At 40.2% G+C, this 18,777-nt stretch overlaps 1 protein-coding gene across 1 annotated transcript in view; it reads left to right on the top strand.

Annotated features, from left to right (window-relative positions):
* The window catches only part of AGBL1 (AGBL carboxypeptidase 1), a 1,336,772-nt gene that overhangs the window by 571,505 nt on the left and 746,490 nt on the right, over nucleotides 1–18,777 (top strand). The window contains exons 20-21 of the mRNA XM_069762409.1: nucleotides 6,670–6,801; nucleotides 12,146–12,322. Of these exons, the coding sequence (XP_069618510.1) occupies nucleotides 6,670–6,801; nucleotides 12,146–12,322 (309 nt within the window). The remainder of the gene's footprint in view (nucleotides 1–6,669; nucleotides 6,802–12,145; nucleotides 12,323–18,777) is intronic.

Here is an 18,777-nt window from a genome sequence, read left to right as displayed (position 1 = left end):
AAAAAATTAATTGCATGTTATTGCATGAACTAAGTATTTGATCACATACCACTAAGCAAGAATTCTGTCTCTCACAGACCTATTAGATTTTCTTTCTGAAGCCCTCCTACTCTGTGCTCATTGCCTGTATTAGTTGCAGCTGTTTGAACTCGTTACCTGTATAGAAGACACCTGTCCACATAATGAATCACACTCCAACTTCTCCACCGTAACCAGGATAAAAGAGCTGTCTAAGGACACCAGGGGTAAAATTGGAGACCAGCGCAAGGTTTCAGGACAATAGGCAAGCAGCTTGTTGAGAAGGCTACAGCTTTTAGCAGAATTATTAGAAAGTGGAAGAAACACAAGATGACTGTCAATCTTCTTTGCTCTGAGGCATCATACAAGATCTCACCTGGTGAGGAAAGGATAAATCTGAGAAAATTCAGGAATCAGCCTAGATCTACATGGGAGGACCTGGTCAATGACCCAAAAAGAGCTGGGACCACATTCTCAAACATTACCATTAGTAACACACTACACCATCAAGGATTAAAATCCTTCAGTGCTCATAAGGTCCCCCTGCTCACACCAGTACATGTCCATCTGAAGTTCACCAATGACCATCTGGTTGATCCAGAGGATGCATGGAGAAGGTCATGTGGTCAGATGAGAACAAAATAGAATAAGACCAAAATAGAACTTCTTGGTATCATTTCCATTCGCCTTGATTGGAGGAAGAAGGATGAGTATAACCCTAAGAACAATGTCTCAACTGTGAAACATGCTGTGAGAAACATCATATTTTGAGGGTACTTTTCTGAAAAGGGGACAGAACGACTGCACCATATTCGAGAGAGAATGAATGGGATCATATATCTCTCTATTTTAGCCAACAACCTTCTTTCCTCAGTAATAGCATTGAAGATGTGTCGTGGCTGGGTCTTCCAGTATGACAAGGACCTGAAACACACAACCAGGACAAATAAACAGTGGCTGTGTAAGAAGCATTTCAAGGTCCTGGAGTCTGGGCCGGTGTCACTGCCCGGAGTACCCAGGCAAGTGCCGTGGCTCTGGATGAACAAAGCAGCTCATTCATGGTCCAGGACATCGGCATATTCTTAGCTTGTATTCCATTGTGGAGCTCATCTCTGCTTATATGTGACACTGCTTCTAGTGCTACCTTTTAGCTATGTGTAACGATACGTCACCTTTGTTCTGAGCCACTTCTCTTCTTCCTGTGCATTCCACCCTGGAATGCATCACCCGAGTCTGAGACTTCCACTTACGGTGGTGGCCGCAGCGCTGTGCACTCTATTGTGGAACGCAGTGATGAACCATTGCTTGCATGTGACATGACTCCTAGCAAGAGAAACTCCTTCTCAAAGGCACCTGGTGGCGATGTGTAGTGGCAGGTCTCTCCGTTTTCAGCCGCACCCTCTCCTCCTATGCGTTCCACGCTGGAACGCATTGGCCGTGTCCATCACTTCCTCTTCCGGTGGTGCTCGCGGTGGTGTGCGCTCCACCGTGGAAGCCATACTGCTTTCAAACTACTTTTTCTACATTTTGTTCAATATTATTGCTTGCTTATGTCATTTTATGAACTTTCCTTTGGAGAAACTCTTGCCATGCTTTCATTATTTTTGTTCTTTCTAGCAATGTTGCAATCATTAACATCACACCATTTGTCCTAGGAACCTTGTTTTCTCATTGTTTTGCAGAACATATAAATAACCCCACCTTTTCACTTCCCCTTCATACTCCTTGAGAAAGCCACTAGGCGAAACATATGTTGGAGTCACAGGAGCCACAGGGTACTGACTATTGGTATATACAATTCTATTTTCACTTCCTTTTTCATTATGCCTTCTTTATTATGTTAATGTTAATGATGTTTTTAACATTTTTCACATATAATTGGCTATCTGTATGGAAGTGTTTTCCTTAACACTATGTTATTTAGTCACTATGCCCTTCATTAATATTTTTGTGCAAGTGGTCTCCTTATATTTTGTCATTTGTTTTCCCTCCATCCTCATGAGATTTTAATTGTTTCTTATATTTTAACATTATGACTTAATAGTTATATTTTTTATATAATTCTTATATCTGGTTTGTTCACTGTTTTGGAGTAGGATTTACAGTAAGTATTAAATACTTATTAGATGCAATAAAATGCAAACTAATTATGTAAAAATTATACAATGTGATTTTCTGGATTTTTTTCTTTAAGATTCCGCCTTTTACAGTTGGTGTACCTACGATAAAAATTGCAGACCTTTCCATTCCTTGTTGGTGGGAAAACCGGCAGTGTATCAAATAATTATTTTCCCCACTGTATGTTTCAATGGGATGAAATTAAACTGTTTGTAATTGTTATTAATTAGCTTCCACTGTGTTGGAAAGGTTATTTCTGGTGGGCAGAAATGCATAACCTATTATAGTTCTGGACGTAGTCAAGCCGGTGAAAGAATACATGAAAATAGAATTAACCTTTTTGTTCTTTTGTTTAAACATTTAACAATTCGAATGAAGTCTTAGGCCATGTTCACACAGTGCGTTTTTTACTGCGGAACCGCAGCGTTTTTGCCGCTGCGGTTCCGCAGCTGTTTTCCATGCAGGGTACAGTACAATGTACCCTATGGAAAACAGGTAGGGTTAGGGGTAGGGTTAGGGTATTTTCAGCCATTTTAACCCTAAAAAACTTCCTAGAAAACACACAGACTCTGCATAGAAAACTGCATAAAAAAAGGATCAAAAAACGCATAAAAAAACGCACCAAAAAAGCACAAAAAAAGGACCAAAAAAAGGACCTGCGTTTTCTGCCAAGAGCTGCGGTTTCAGTCCTGAAAAAAAAAGGATGGAAATCAGGAACGTGTGAACATACCCTTAAGATGTTTAGTATTTAATTTTTAAACTCTTTCCCAACAAATGGCGCAAGTGGGTAGCAGATGTATGGAGTGGGCTGTGGAGAACACTGGCCACATGACCTTGTGCATTGTCCTGCACATTGCCCGTGTGATGAGCCAACAGTTCCTGTACACAGTATATCCCCTCAGCTTCCCTATACACAGTATGATTGACACACAGTTTCACTATGCACAGTTTAATGGGCACATAGCTCTCTTATACACAATATGATGGGCCCAAAGCTTCCTTATATTCCTTATATACAGTATAAGCCCAAAGCTCTCTAAACACCGTATAATTTCTCCACTGCTACCCTAGACACAGTTAACAAACACTGACATGTAGGAAACACATTAGAAGTAATGATCCTGGACCCAGGACCTATAAATGAGAGTGCAAACCGCAATTCCAAACAACTATAATTAACCTACAAGAGAACCAGGAGTATATACTCTCAGTAGTATAGATTCAGTAATCGGTAGAGCCCAAATGCTTCCGATATAGAAAAATCTTTATTGTGCAAAGCGCACTTACAATAAATAATGGCTATCTGCCATAATACAAAAAACATGACGAAGATGAGACAGACAGGAACACAATAAAATATAACAAATCAGCTGCTCGGGGTGTCTCCATATTTGTTAAGGCCTAGAGCAAGTGTGAATTGTAAACAGAGAGCTTCCCCCAGTCCTAATCATTCTATCTATCAATAGGGAGCTCTTACCAGCAACTGCTGGTCTTAGTACACATAAAAAGTATATAAGATTGCTCAATGGCTAAAACATGGCATGTCCTTACCCATGTGGGAGAGAGACCACGGCAGGCTGAGTATACAAACCCCGACGCGCGTTTCGCGTAGTTGGCTTCCTCGGGGGGCCGTATATTACACCCTACAATGCCCAGTATTTATGCTAAATAAGATAATGCCTATAGCTCCGCGCCCGGTGTGGTGCATGCGCAGTGCTCCCCCAGTGCCAGACGTCACATCCAGCCATCTGGGCCAAGGCGCGGGTCAAGGAAAACACTTCCTGTGACGTCAGATACCCGTGCCCAGTCCTAGGGATGCCTTCAGCGATGCAAGCATGTCTGTAGACACACCGCGCAGGCGCACGGCGCGGCAACCATCTTAAGTCCTGGACGGATTATGGACAGCAGTACTGAGCATTGCGGTCACTGCATAAACCTTGTGGTATGTGACCAATAGTATATTAAACATATGAAAATACATAAAAACAAGGCAGGGAAGACAAGAAATAAGGGAGGGATAGAGACATTTCCGAAAAGGCAAACGGAGCAAAAATTGAGGATATTCGTGGAACTAGGGATATCTTAGTGTTATCCATTCCAAAGCGTATAAGTCCACGAATGTCTTTCCGTATGCTCAATAAGACAGATCATTTCCAAAGGAAGGTGTCACTTTAATATCCCTCCATATTGGCCCACACAATATATGATGGAGGTCGCATAGGAAAACATATAATTCTTCAGACCCTAGACACAGTATAATGTCCCAAAGGGTCTCTATATACAGTATTATATCCCCACAGCTATCTATGCACCATTTGATGGTATCAAAGCCCTTCTATATACAGTGTACTGCCCCAAAGCTCTCTATAAACAGTATAATGATGGACCCAACCGCAGTCCTCACATAATCTAATACCTCCAATGCCTGTTTGTTAGGGAATCCCCACATGTATTCAGGCTGTCTAGCAGCCGCAAATCATGCAGCAGCGGGGACACAAACATAATCTCCGAGCACGCCCAAAGTACTCAGAGATCCCCCGAACATGCTTGTAAAACTCAAGTAACGAGCACACTCACTCATCACTTTTCACAATCATTAATGTTTCTTTACTTGCCAGATACACAGCTCTGCAGTCTAATTGACTTGGCTTATATGATGCTGGTTAAATATTCTCTTTTATTTTGAGTCGTGTACTAATAAGACCTTCCCTTCACAGTCAATGTTTATTTTTGCACTTGAAATTATCCCTTCCAATCTTCCAATAGCTACAACAATTCTTCATAGCCGTACAGGGTTTGAGTTTTTTGTGAGACAAGTTGTAATTTTTCATCACACTTTTCATTTTACCAACGTTCTGGAATCAAGAAAAAAAATTGTAAATGGAATGAAATTGTGAAAAAAAATGTAATTCCATTATGTTTTTTTCTGTGGATTTTTTCCTACAGCATTCATTCCGTGGTTAAAATGTCAATACAATTACAATAGCGGCAAACGTGCAAATGTTTTTTCATTATTTAAGTAGTGAAAAACAATTTATAAGTTTGAAATAAAATGTTTGAGACACAGATGCCAGCATTTACCACATGGGGAGAGAGCTTTGCTCTCAAAACCAGGGATATCCCAACAATGATGTACCTATATGTATAATTTTGCGTTAAGTGGTTAATCTGAATTACAGCAGGTATTAAGCCCCTACAACAGGGTATATGCCAGGAAAAGCTCCTAACAATATCAGGAATGGATACAGACAGAAGAATATATCAGCCCCTTGCAGTTTAACATCTCATCGCTATGCACACCTCTACCTGCTTTGGAGTACAGGGTTGTACCAATAGTATGTCTGCCCCTGAAGAATATCCAAATGTCTTCATTCAATTATTGAAGGCCAAAATAATTTTTGGTCTCCATTGGGATGCCATCTGTGAGTATATCCTTTTTTTTACTGCATATGAAAACACATAAGACTGCACTTTCTCAGTGGTTGATACATTCAATGGCTATCTGAAAAGATGGTAACAAGTAGAAAGCTTTTGAGACTACTCAGGTCTCTTCATCAGGCATAGAGACCTGAATAGTCTCAAAAGTTTGATACCATCTTTTCAGTTAGCCATTAAAGGTATCAACCACTGAGGACTCTCAGATTTTAATCTTTTTCTGTCTTGGCTTGAAAGAGGCCATGTGTGGCCAAAACATATTTTTCCTGTGTACACTGATTTCAATAGAAGGTTTTTGGAAAAGATTACCCGATGCATTGGATTTTTGGATTGCATGCAGTTTTCACGACCCAGTGGAGGGGCTACACAAAGTTTGTAGCACAGGTTACGGAGTGGTGCATAAGATATACCACTTACAAAGATTATTACATGGCAATATTCTGGTATTATTCATACAACATATTTATAATGTTATAAGAACATTTGCTTTTTCGTTATTTTGGGCTATCATTTTTAAGAAACAAACCACCTCTCCGTACTGTGATTTATGGAGAATTGCCAAACAGAACGTTGAACAGACTGACTTGCAATCAGCTTTCTCTAGAGCATTACTTCTTTCTTTTCGTTTGTCAGATTTTGTTTTCTGAAGAAATTCATCGAAACGGTTACAGCACTTGGACAACCTACACTTATGCACAGATTGTAATTGAAATATTAATCTAGTGGCAATCGCCATTCACTTCATGGGTCTTCTTTAATGACTCTGTTATGTATTATGCATAGTTTGTTAGTTTTTGATACTTTTAATGAAAAGGGAGATCTCTCCCATCACTTACCTGTCAGGTCACCCCTGCAGCTCTTGCCTTCAGCAAAGGAACCCTTCACCCTTTAGCAACAGCGTATTAAATTATGGTTGGCAGGAGAGAAAACAGGCAGCTTATAATTGAATAAAAGAGTAAAAAATTAATTTCTTGAAAGGAAGGAAAAAAAAGAAATATTCCATTGCACAATTGTTCTCAATTAAAAAAGCATGATAAACATTAGGAAAGCACATAAAAGCTGGTGCGTTTAGTATTTAAATGTTATCTTTGTCTGCAGGTTTTCTGTGATTATCATGGCCATTCGCAAAGAAAGAATGTGTTTTTCTATGGATGCAGCATAAAGGAGACCTTATGGCAAGCTGGATGTGTAGTGGATTCGTCTGTTCTTTTGGAGGATGTTGGATACAGGGTATGTATGCTTAAGTAATTACTTTAGCATGGTATTTGTGCCGAGAAACACAATGGCTGGTAGTTTAGAGTGCATACCACACAACAACTTTTTACTATATAACTAACATGTACTGTAGAATTTTCATTTTTCAGTAGAAAATTTGTTTTCTTTCATATACTAGAATCTCTGCAATATACCTTTCCAGATTTCCTTATAAATGCATTTGTATATGAGGAATTTCACTTTGTTGAAGGTAATCTGACGCCAGCTTTTTGCACCTAATCTAAAATCAGAATAATGAATAGACAAAAACCCTAACTCCAGCAATGTGTCATTTATTGGGTGCTTGCAGTAGTTTTGAAAAAGACACAGCCTTATCAACAGGTAGAGGGCTAGTAAACCTTCTGCCATTAATCCTCATTTTTATGAGTTCTGTATAGCTCCGCCCAATCACTAGTTGGCAGCTTTCTGCCTATGTACAATTGTCACAGAAAGCTGAATGTCTTTTGACTCCTCAGCCTTTCTTTACATAATCACTGACATCCATCACTTAATATGGGGAAAAACACTACCAAAAAGATCAGGACTCGATCTACATCAAGAGCTCCAATCCCTCAAAGGGATTTTGAGGAGTTTTTCACATGCCCTCAACAGCAGTTCCAGGGACGCTCACCCCAGATGCCACTGGACCAAGCCATCAATGTCACTCCTGTTCTGGCTAAGATACAGGACACCATTGAGTTGGCTCCAAAAGTCTAGCCACTCATAAATCAGGATGTAGAACCCCACCCGGATCTCACTAGTAAATGAGGACCCCTGTATCGAGTGTCGGACTGGAGCACCTTGGGCCCATCAGAGAAAATCATTCTTGGGGCCCACTATGTAGCTACATAGAAATAAATACAAGACCACCAATTGTGTGGTAAAACGCGCTAATATCGGCGTATAATATAAATTAGTACACGTCTTAATTATGTAGCAGGGGAAGAATCAGAGGGGTAGCCCCCTCATAGAATATAAATGTTACCCCCTCATAGAATATAATGTAGCCCCCCTCATAAAATAATGTAGCTCCCTTCATAAAATATAATGCAGCCCCCTCTCATAGAATATAATGCAGCACCCCACAAAATATAATGCAACCCTCTCAGATATAACGTAGTCCCCACCATAGAATATAATGTAGCACCCTCATATGGTATAATGCAGCCCCCCTCATATGGTATAATGCAGCCCACCACAGAATATAATGCACCACCATCATTGCTCATCACCTCCATCATTGTCTCCCCCACCACCTCTCTCTCACTCACACATCACCGCACCACATACACACAAGCAGGCACACAGACACACAGCACAGCTCACCTCCCCGCAGCAGCAGCACATCCCGGCAGCCTCTTCCTTGCCAGCAGCTTCCTGTCTGAGACAGCGCGCTGGATGATGGCATCAGCCAGCTGGACTCCCTGTCTCAGACAGGAAGCAGGATGCCGGGATGTGCTGCTCTGCGTGTGTGTATGTGGTGCGGTGAAATTGCTGAGGTTCAAAGTATGGAGAAACTGATAGCTCAAAAGTGAGAAGAGATTCCTGCAACCATTACCAAATAGTTTCCATTGGGAAGCTTTCCTCACCTCCCCGGCCTATCAGAATACTTTGAGATGATCCCTAACTAGTCCCTATTTTGCATCTTCAAATGAGCTGTAGCAGAAATGAACACGAAAAAAGGATCTTATCCGAGAGACACAATAAGCTTTTGCTCGGATTAAACTAACCTGGCTAAACCGTTAGGAAGGCGTGTCATGTTAGATGTCAGCTGCAGCAGATTTCATAGGTCAGCAAGTGACCATTAGACATCAAAGAAAAAGAAATTAGTGGACAGTTTCCGCACTGCTCAAAGTTTTGGGTCATATATCCCAGTAAAAGTTGAAAAGGTTATAGATGTGGTCATTCCTGAGGCAGAAGTAACTCTACTTCAAAACGCGTCGAATAAACCACCACCTTCTCAACTTTTACCGGTATATACGTCTCAATACTTTCAGCAGCGCCGAAACTGTCCACTAATTGCTTTTTCTTTAATATTTTGCATCTTAACAGAGCAATATATTGTCAATTTTTTCCATTTGCCAATTGATGCCCTGTGTTTCCTCATTGTCATCTTGGTCTTATCAGGCATTGGCTTAAGGTCCACCTTGGCTCCTTCTTACCCTCTTATTCTTTTCTACTCCCCTAGTAATCTTCCTATTTATAGATTATATTAATTAGCAACCTTTACATAGTACTCATCATTTTATTTCCTGTAATTTCATTTCATATGCATTGAAGTCGATGTGCATTTCTGTTTACCCGTCGACCACTTTGGTCGATTCCTTGTTTTGTTTCTTTTCCAAAAAATTATAAAATCTTGAAGTTAAAAAAAAAACTCCTCAGATTATTGTGAATACTATATCAAGCAGCCCAGTAAATGATACATCGCTGGTATCGGCCTCTGCCCCTACATCATGCTGCTCTCAGGTGGGATAGATAAAAGCCTGGTGACAGACTCTCTTTAATTAAGGAGATGATTATGTTTATATCGTTACAATGTGAGAACTGTTACTCATATAATTAGTTTGTATTGATCTTAATCTATTAGCATAAAGGTACCCTCACACTGAACGATATTGCTAGTGATCCGTGACGTTGCAGCGTCCTGGCTAGCGATATCGTTCAGTTAGACACGCAGCAGCGATCAGGATCCTGCTGTGATGTCGTTGGTCGCTGCAGAAAGTCCAGCACTTAATTTCGTCGCTGGACTCCCTGCAGACATCGCTGAATCGGCGTTTGTGACGCCGATTCAGTGATGTCTTCACTGGTAACCAGGGTAAACATCGGGTTACTAAGCACAGGGCCGCGCTTAGTAGCCCGATGTTAACCCTGGGTACCAGCGTAAAAGTAAAAAAAAAAAAAAACCAATACATACTTACCTTCCGCTGTCTGTCCCCCGCTGTGCTTCTCTTCACTGGCTGTGAGCGCTGGCCAGCCGGAAAGCACAGCGGTGACGTCACCGCTGTGCTTTCCGGCCGCTGTGCTCACAGTCAGTGCAGGAAAGCACAACGCCGGGGGACAGACACCGGAATGTAAGTATGAAGTTTGTTTTTTTTACTTTTACGCTGGTAACCAAGGTAAACATCGGGTTACTAAGCGTGGCCCTGCGCTTAGTAACCCGATGTTTACCCTGGTTACCGACATTGTTGGTCGCTGGAGAGCTTTCTGTGTGACAGCTCTCCAGCGACCAAACAGCGACGCTGCAGCGATCGACATCGTTGTCGGTATCGCTGCAGCGTCGCTCAGTGTGAAGGTACCTTAAGTCACATTTAAACAGGCCAAAGTGTATCTGTAATGTAAAGATTAAGGAGGTTTTTTTTTTTTTTTTTTTTTAAATCATGCTCCATTAACTGTTAGGTGACTTCTGAGTTCATGGAAAAATATACTTATTCTATAGGACCATCTTTTTAAGGTTAAAGTCAAAGCAGCATATATTGTCTCATCCGAGAGAATTGGTCTGATTATGCTAATCACACTCTGATCACACGCTGATCTGAGTTTCATCACAGTGTGATCCAATTCTCTCAGATGTTGAGAAGATGAAGAAAAAAAGTCTCCATCTTCTCCTTTCTGTTAGTTCATAGAAATCGGACTGCACTCAGTCATCACAGTGTGGTCCGATGTTTTCCACCAACTCATTGACTTACATGGTCAAGTGCCATCTAATAATTTGATTAAACTTGGGCTTGCCGCAGGTTTGTCCAAGGTAAAAATTGGCCATTTACACGGCCCTATAACATAACACTGGTCTAAGTACGATCCAATGTTTTGTTGGAATGCATTGGAATCAATAAAGCTCCTGTCTGTATGAGCCCTAAAGCAGAATAATGAGCAAATTTACAGATCATTTCTCTATAATTTATGTAAAGTAGTGGGCATGTCCGTTCAAAACATAGATGATGAGTTAAGTGGGAATTGTTATTCTTCAGTCATCCCGTGGCGCACTAGAGTATCTCATAATAAGAAATAAACAAACATACAAACAAATTGCCTTCATGAAATGTTATCAGCCAGTGGTTTGTTCCCTAACTGAAAACATAGAAAATATATTTCTTTAGCATAAAATGTTCCCTGATCAGCCAATATTTGTTTATTTTTAAATGTAGTCTTGGGGCATCCGTCTTTGTCACTGAGTTAGGATTGTTACTCAGTTGCCACAGAAAAAAAATTATTACTGAAAAATGGAAGCATTTACGAGCCACAGCAACCCAGCCATATAGTGTCATCCATGTAAAGTTACAGAATGGAATCACCAAGTGCTGAGGCACGAAGAATTTAAAAGGTCCTAGTTTCAGTGAAGGGAAATGTTAATGCTTCAGCATACTAAGACATTTTGGCAAACTGTATGCTTCCACCTTTATAAGAACAGTTTGGGGAAGGCCCTTTTTCTGTTCCAACATGGATGTGCCCCAGTGACATAAAGCAAGTCCTATAAAGGCATTGCAATCTAAGTTTGATGTGGTAGAACTTGACAGGTGGCACAGAGCCCTCAACCTCATCACACACCTTTTTGATGAACTAGAATGCCCATTGAGAGCCTGGCCATCTTATCCAATATTAGACCAAAAACAAAAAAAGGTGGCACTCACCATCCGGTAAAACATTCCTTTGTTTAGTCTACAACACGGGTACGGGTACAGTGGGAGAGGAGCGGATACCTTCTGTGGATGACTACTGCCCTTCAACGGGTCCTATGCTGCATAGGACCCGTTGAAGCGCAGCTAGCGCAAAACGGCCGTCATTCACGGAAGGCATCCGCTCCTCTCCCACTGTATCCGTGTTATGGACTAAATAAAGGAATGTTTTACCGGATGTGAGGGCCACTTTTTTTCTGTTTTTGGACTATTAGTGATTTATTTTTTTGTTCTACACCCGGTTCCCTCAGTTGTCGGGTGTCCGGCCTACACCCAGGTAAATTTCAATCTCAGCTGAGGCAATCACTTAAGTGCTGACAATACACCTCTTTTTAAATTACTAGTGTCTGACTTTACAATATGCTTTCATGGGTATATAGGCAAAAAAATCCAATAGACGCAAGCAAAAATCTCGTAGAAAAGTTTTCCTGAAGAGTGGAAGAAGCTGTTACGGCTCTGTATTAATGCATTTGTATTTAAAATAGGAGGTCATAAAAACTACAGCTTTAGTTGTAATGTGTAAGTCTCCCAATAGTTTTGTAAATATATTTGTTATGTTTTTTAGCTGTGGCAAATATGACAACTAGATTAAGAATTTCACAATTCCGAATAAGATTTTTTTTCCTTGTCAATTACTCTTTTAGACTTTACCCAAAATTCTTGATAAAATCGCTCCTGCATTCTCAATGTCACACAGCAGCTTTTTAGTGGAAAAGGCAAGAGCGTCAACAGCCCGCGTTGTGGTATGGCATGACATTCGAGTGTTAAGAAGCTACACCATGGAGAGTACCTATTGTGGATTCAATCAAGGGCCATACAAGGTATTCAATACTTATTAGCTTGATCTTTATCAACTTTCTATTACAGTTGGTATACACATTAGCTGCAGATGAAGATGTTAGACACTTTCTGAGCCCTTTAGCAAATGTGTTACTGTTTTGTCATGTATTTTCCAGTATTATTGAACACTAGATCTTATCTGCGCTATGTAGCATTAGTTTTCTTTACACTCCCCTAAGGACAACCAATATCCAAATTCCGTACTAATAAGGTATGCATATTTCATGAAGTGGTGATCTGCTTGGGATTGCCTTTGTCAGCCAGAACAGAGAATTGATGTAGAAAGTTATTTCTCTGGGAGAATAAAATACACCATTGCTATTCATTTTAATATGCATTATCATACCTTTCCGCTAGCTAGAAAATCCACAAGTTTCAACAGTTTCCTTCGTCAATATCAGTTGATTGTTAGCGGTTTCAGCAGATAAACGTTCTTTCTGTACAACTCTGATAATAAGACCTAAGCTAATATTCCTTAATCAGTCGAAGGTGATATTTGCTTGTCTTTCTATCTAGAGACACTGAACTATTTTTTTTGTAGACATGAAATACATTACTCTCTTTATTAGCTGCAATGACATTCATCCCACGAGTATTAAAAAATGAATTGGTGTCACATTCACTACACATGTTGAACGATAACAAGACAGCCATCTTTTCTGCATACCATACTTTTACACAAAAAGAATATTAAACCTACAGGACATAGTCAAGTACTAATTCTAATGGCAAATATAATTAAGGAAAAAACTAAGAGGATGGATGCCGGACACAAAATTCATGTAAAAACATATCTGTTATTAAATGTACCAATATAGGCAAAAAAGGCACATAGTCAAAAGAAGGGCAAACAGACACAGTGCACAAGGATAAATATTCCATGAGTAGATAAGAATAATAGTGTGTAATAATAAAGATAGCCATAATATTTCCTCCAGAGGAAATCCAAAAAATGATATAAATATCAATTCATAAAAGTAGTGGAGTAATAATAATAATAATAAGGATGTATTAGCTAAGAGCCAATAAGATATATCCAGTTGAGTGCTAGGTAACTCAGCAGCAACAAAGTGAAAGCGTAATCATATTCATAAAGTAATATTAAATGATTAACCGAAGGAATATTACAAATGCCCATCCTTAAGGAGAACATACCCAACACGTTTCGCTGAGGCATGATTGAGGTCATGTTACCAGGATGGTGAGCGGACTGTCAACTGTCTTTCAAGGAATTGTTAAAGGATCTAGGAATGTTTAGCTTGCAAAAAAGAAAGCTAAGAGGAGACTTAATAGAGGTCTACAAATATCTCAAGAGATGTCACAATGTAGAGGGATCATCATTATTCTCATTTGTACATGGAAACATGAGAATCAATGGAATTAAACTGACAAGGAGATGATGCAGATTAGATATTAGAAAAAATGTTTTGACAGTGAGGGTGATCCATGAGTGGAACAGGCTGCCATGAGAGATTTAGTAAGAAGGAACATAAACCAGCTCACCCGTGATTCTGCAACCAAACCTCGGGAGCACGGACCCGCTGTGTCCAGGCGTGCAAGATCCAGAAAAAGAAAGAAATGTCCAGCTTCACCGAGTCCGTAAAAAAGCTTTTTCTTTATTAACAAACTTTGAACATGGAGGATACAGACTTCAGCACAACCATATGGGCAAGAATCTCAACGCGTTTCTGGAGACTAGGCTTGATTAAGGGAGTTTGTTAATAAAGAAAAAGCTTTTTACGGACTCGGTGAAGCTGGACATTTCTTTCTTTTTCTGCCATGAGAGATGGTCAGCTCTTCTTCAATGGAAGGCAAACAACGGTCTGAGATGGTTTAGTGAATCCTGCATTGAGCAGAGGGTTGGACACGGTGACCCTTGAGGTCTCTTCCAACTCTAACATTCTATGATGCTATTGAGATCATTCCTCATTAAGATCATGATAAGCTGAAAGCATTTAAAGAAGACCTGCTATTGTACTTGACATTTACTTTATGTATTTTTTTATAGAGTTAACTAATGACATATACTGGATAGTGAATATTGATGTCCGTCAATAATTGGAGAAAAAGTGGATTGTGCCAAGGAATTTCAACAATTATAACATGAGCAATATGCTTTGCCTCATCCAATGCCTTGTGTAAAGTCACTGCAGTAACAAACTAAACTAGTGATCTTAGTGTTCAAGGACTGGCCATAGGACTGGTGGGTTTAGAAAATTAGCAATGATAAATATTGCTTAACGTTAGGTAGCATAGATCAAGAGACTCATGAATATGATCCTTATGAACTTGTCTGGTAATTCAGAAACAGATAAAGCAAAATGTTGCATATTAGGTGTTTGCAAAAAAGTTAATGTAGGTTTAGGTCTACCAAAGCCTTAGAAAAGGAGAGTTCTCCTACAGTAGCCCATATAAAACATGCTTTGCTTGTTCCTACTAGAACACAAAGTAGAGTGAGGAAGAAATTGTATGGAATTCAGTGGAGTGACACTAACATTTTATTCTAGAGGAGATTTGTCTTGAATTCTGAGATACTTGGGAGATGAAAAAATGATCACAGAAAACGTTTGAAATACTAATTGGATTGAGTAATTTATCTTGCTGCACATTAATGACAATAGATATAAAACAAATATTGTTAAATGTTTATCTGAGGCAATGCAGTCAATTTAGGAGGTTCAATATAATGTGTGTGTAAATGCTATCCAAGCTAGAAATAGGATAATCGATTTGCAGGCCCCCAGTTTATGGGCCAGGTCAGTAATCTGTGACCATTGTACGAGATGTCTGCAAATCTCCTTATCTCCTAAAATGCTGGGTTCTTCTTTTGATTACCTGGGCTTGCAAAACTTAGTATGTGGTTGATCAGCTTGACTATTCAAAAGAAGATCAGGGAATACCGTAAAGTAAGGAGATATGCAGCATCCTGTCCAGAGGTCACAGATAAATCATCTGGCTGATTGACCATAGCCTTACAAATCAATTCTCCCATCTGTAATCCAATCCACAGAAGATACCAGCACAGTCTTATAATATATGGTGCCAAATATCCTTTCAGGGCAGTATCTAAAAGTCTTATTGTAATATATCCTGATGCAGAATGTGGCAGCACTAAAACAGTTTCAAGTTAAGAAAAGTCTACTTTACTTACCCATGAATACTGTAGATGACTTAAGTTCACCTTTCTTAAATGGAATCTGTTGGAGTGCTGCCTTATTATTCATTGCGCTATTGTAAGGTCTTCATACATGCAAACAAATGTGTTGTTATGATGAGTCCATAGTTGTCCTTTAATCCTAGATATGCAAGCAATGCTTTCATTATTAAACAGCAGAGTTTAGCTTTCTCGAAGGAATATTTTTGTATTAGAATTGTTCCTGATCTCCATCTTGATAGCAGGTGGTATATAGTTTTCATCAATGATTTGTATCTCTTTTGAGATGAGTACCACTTCCCACTGTGTTTTCCTAGAGTGGATGTGCTTCATATTCTAGTAAACACACTACTTTCAACTTACAGAATTGTTACATTGAATTTTGATTAATTGCACTTTGAAGAAATGTATCTGTGAATATGTTACTGATATTTACCTTCCAAGCCTCTGAAAAAAAAAAAAAAAGATTGTAGGAATCGGGGAAACAATTTAATCTTTTACAATACTTGTGTATTAGTTGCATATGGCTGGAATATAAAATAATGATACACAGACATTGGGGAATATTTACTAATCTTTTTCTATATTCAGACAATGCAAACAGAGACTAGGTATTCTGAAAATACTTCACAATTATCAAAGTGGCGCATGGTGTTAAGTTTAGTGAAGCTTTTGGCAATTTTGTTTTACTTTACATGGTCTGTTTGGTTTACATTGCAACATTTTTTATATCACATTTTAAGCGACATCTTATTTTCGGCTAAGCCAAGCTTGCAAAACCTGTACAAAATTTGACAATAATAAATCTGCACCATTATATTAAAAAAACACAGAGGGGTCTTGGTGCACCAGATTGCTTTTGGAGCTGCTTTCATTAAGAAATCTGAATATCTTGGGAAATAGATACACTTTATTAGTCTTTAATAAAGAATCTGCTACATAAAATGTATGTACTGTATGTGGTGTTTCTTTGTCATAAATACATATGAATACTTTGAAAATTGGAATTAATACTAACGATGAGTGGATCAATCCATTGATGATTGTACTGAGCTGAATTTCATAAAAATCATGGTTTCATGCAAATTTTAAAATTTGATTTGTGGTTCGCATTGAAAAAAAATTCTTAGGGTGTTTTCACATTACATTCAAGAGTCCTGTCAGGGCATACATCCGAATCCCCCTGCAAAATGGGGTTAAGATATATGCGCCGACAGGGCCACAGACTATAATGTTGCAGACAGAGTGAATGTGTGTTGTAATGTACATCATTTTTGGGAATGTATGCCTACAGGAGGTGAACACTCAGACGTAGTAGACTTTTGTCTGAGTGTCTGCCTCCTATAAGCGTACACTCCTAAAAATGATGCACATTGACTCAGTCATCACTATTGTAGTCTTTGGCCCTGCCGGCATGTAAGTCCAAAACTCCGTTTTGCTAGAGCGAGGTTCGGACATATGCCTCAACAAGACCCATGATGTGATATGTGAAAGTACCCTTACACTTCTGATGCATTAGCTGATATCATTTTTCATTGCAGCATGGTCCTCCCTATAAATCCCTGCAGCTATGACATCCTATGGATTGTCATACCACGTACAGTGGTGGCGAGTACCTGAGCTATCACAAATCAGTGGTTCCCATCGGAAGTCAGTTTCTGTGGCAGAGACCTTTTACATCTCCAATGTCACTGTGTAAGGGTACCGTCACACTATACGATTTGCCTACGATCACGACCAGCGATATGACCTGGCAGTGATCGTAGGTAAATCGTAGTGTGGTCGCTGGGGAGCTGTCACACAGACAGCTCTCCAGCGACCAACGATGCCGAGGTACCCGGGTAACCAGGGTAAACATCGGGTTACTAAGCGCAGGACCGCGCTTAGTAAACCGATGTTTACCCTGGTTACAAGCGTAAAACTAAAAAAAAACAAACAGCACATACTTACATTCTGGTGTCCGTCAGGTCCCTTGCCGTCTGCTTCCCGCACTGTGACTGCCGGCCGTAAAGTGAAAGTGAAAGCACGTGAGAGCTGTGCTCTGCTTTCACTTTACGGCCGGCAGTCACAGTGCGGGAAGCAGACGGCAAGGGACCTGATGGACACCAGAATGTAAGTATGTGCTGTTTTTTTTTTTTTAGTTTTACGCTTGTAACCAGGGTAAACATCGGGTTACTAAGCGCGGCCCTGCGCTTAGTAACCCGATGTTTACCCTGGTTACAAGCGAACGCATCGCTAGATCGCATCGCTAGATCGGTGTCACACACACCGATCTAGCGATGCCAGCGGGAGATCCAGCGACAAAAGAAAGTTCTAAACGATCTGCTACGACGTACGATTCTCAGCAGGATCCCTGATCGCTGCTGCGTGTCAGACACAGCGATATCGTAACGATATCGCTGGAACGTCACGAATCGTACCGTCGTAGCGATCGAAATGGCAGTGTGTGACGGTACCCTAAGTCTCTCTCTCCTGTAGAGTATAAGCTCTTCTAGGCAGGGGGTAGTCTCTAGGGAGGGGCGAACCCGAACTGTAAGGTTCGGAACCGCACCGAACCCATAGTGTTTGGTCACATGGTCCTGAAAACTGGTTTCCATGGAAAACCCGTGTTACAGTTCAGGTCCAGTTCGGGCTGTAAAAAAACCCCAAAAAAATGCAGAAAATTAATAATCAACATTATAATTATGGTAAATCATAGAACAAACGCGGCAGCACTCACCGATCCCGTAGTCAGAAGTTCCTTTATTCAAATATAGACAAACATTTTCACGGCTTGGGGGAACAGGGCAGTGAGAGGAGTGTGCAGGAGGAGACGACGGCTGTTTCGCGCTTGAAACAGCGCTTCTATGGGACCGCGAAACAGCCATCGTCTCCTCCTTCTGTTTGTCTATATTTGAATAAAGGAACTTCTGACTACAGGACCGGTGAGTGCTGCCGCGTTTGTGCCATGATTTACCATGATTTGATCTATCATTTTCACGCGAGCACCTCCGTTTACTTATTGGATTACCACTTGCTGAAAGTTTCCATTCAGCATCTCTTTGGATTCTGTAGCTGTGCTGCTCACTTTTTTCTTTTTGTTTCATTAAACATTATAATTATACTTACCTGTCCAGCGATGCGTCCTCCCGTCCTGCTGTCTCCCGGCCGCATCTGCTTCCACAGCTGCTCATTAATTTCAGCCGGTATTCACTGCACTCGGCAGTCTTTGGATTTTAACAGCAGTATTTGTGCAGTGACATCACTAAATGAACACTGCCTGATAAAGCCGAAGACTGCCGA

Source organism: Ranitomeya imitator, chromosome 4 (genome assembly GCF_032444005.1).
Source record: "Ranitomeya imitator isolate aRanImi1 chromosome 4, aRanImi1.pri, whole genome shotgun sequence".
Taxonomy (NCBI): domain Eukaryota; kingdom Metazoa; phylum Chordata; class Amphibia; order Anura; family Dendrobatidae; genus Ranitomeya; species Ranitomeya imitator.
This window is presented reverse-complemented; position numbering and strand designations above follow the sequence as displayed.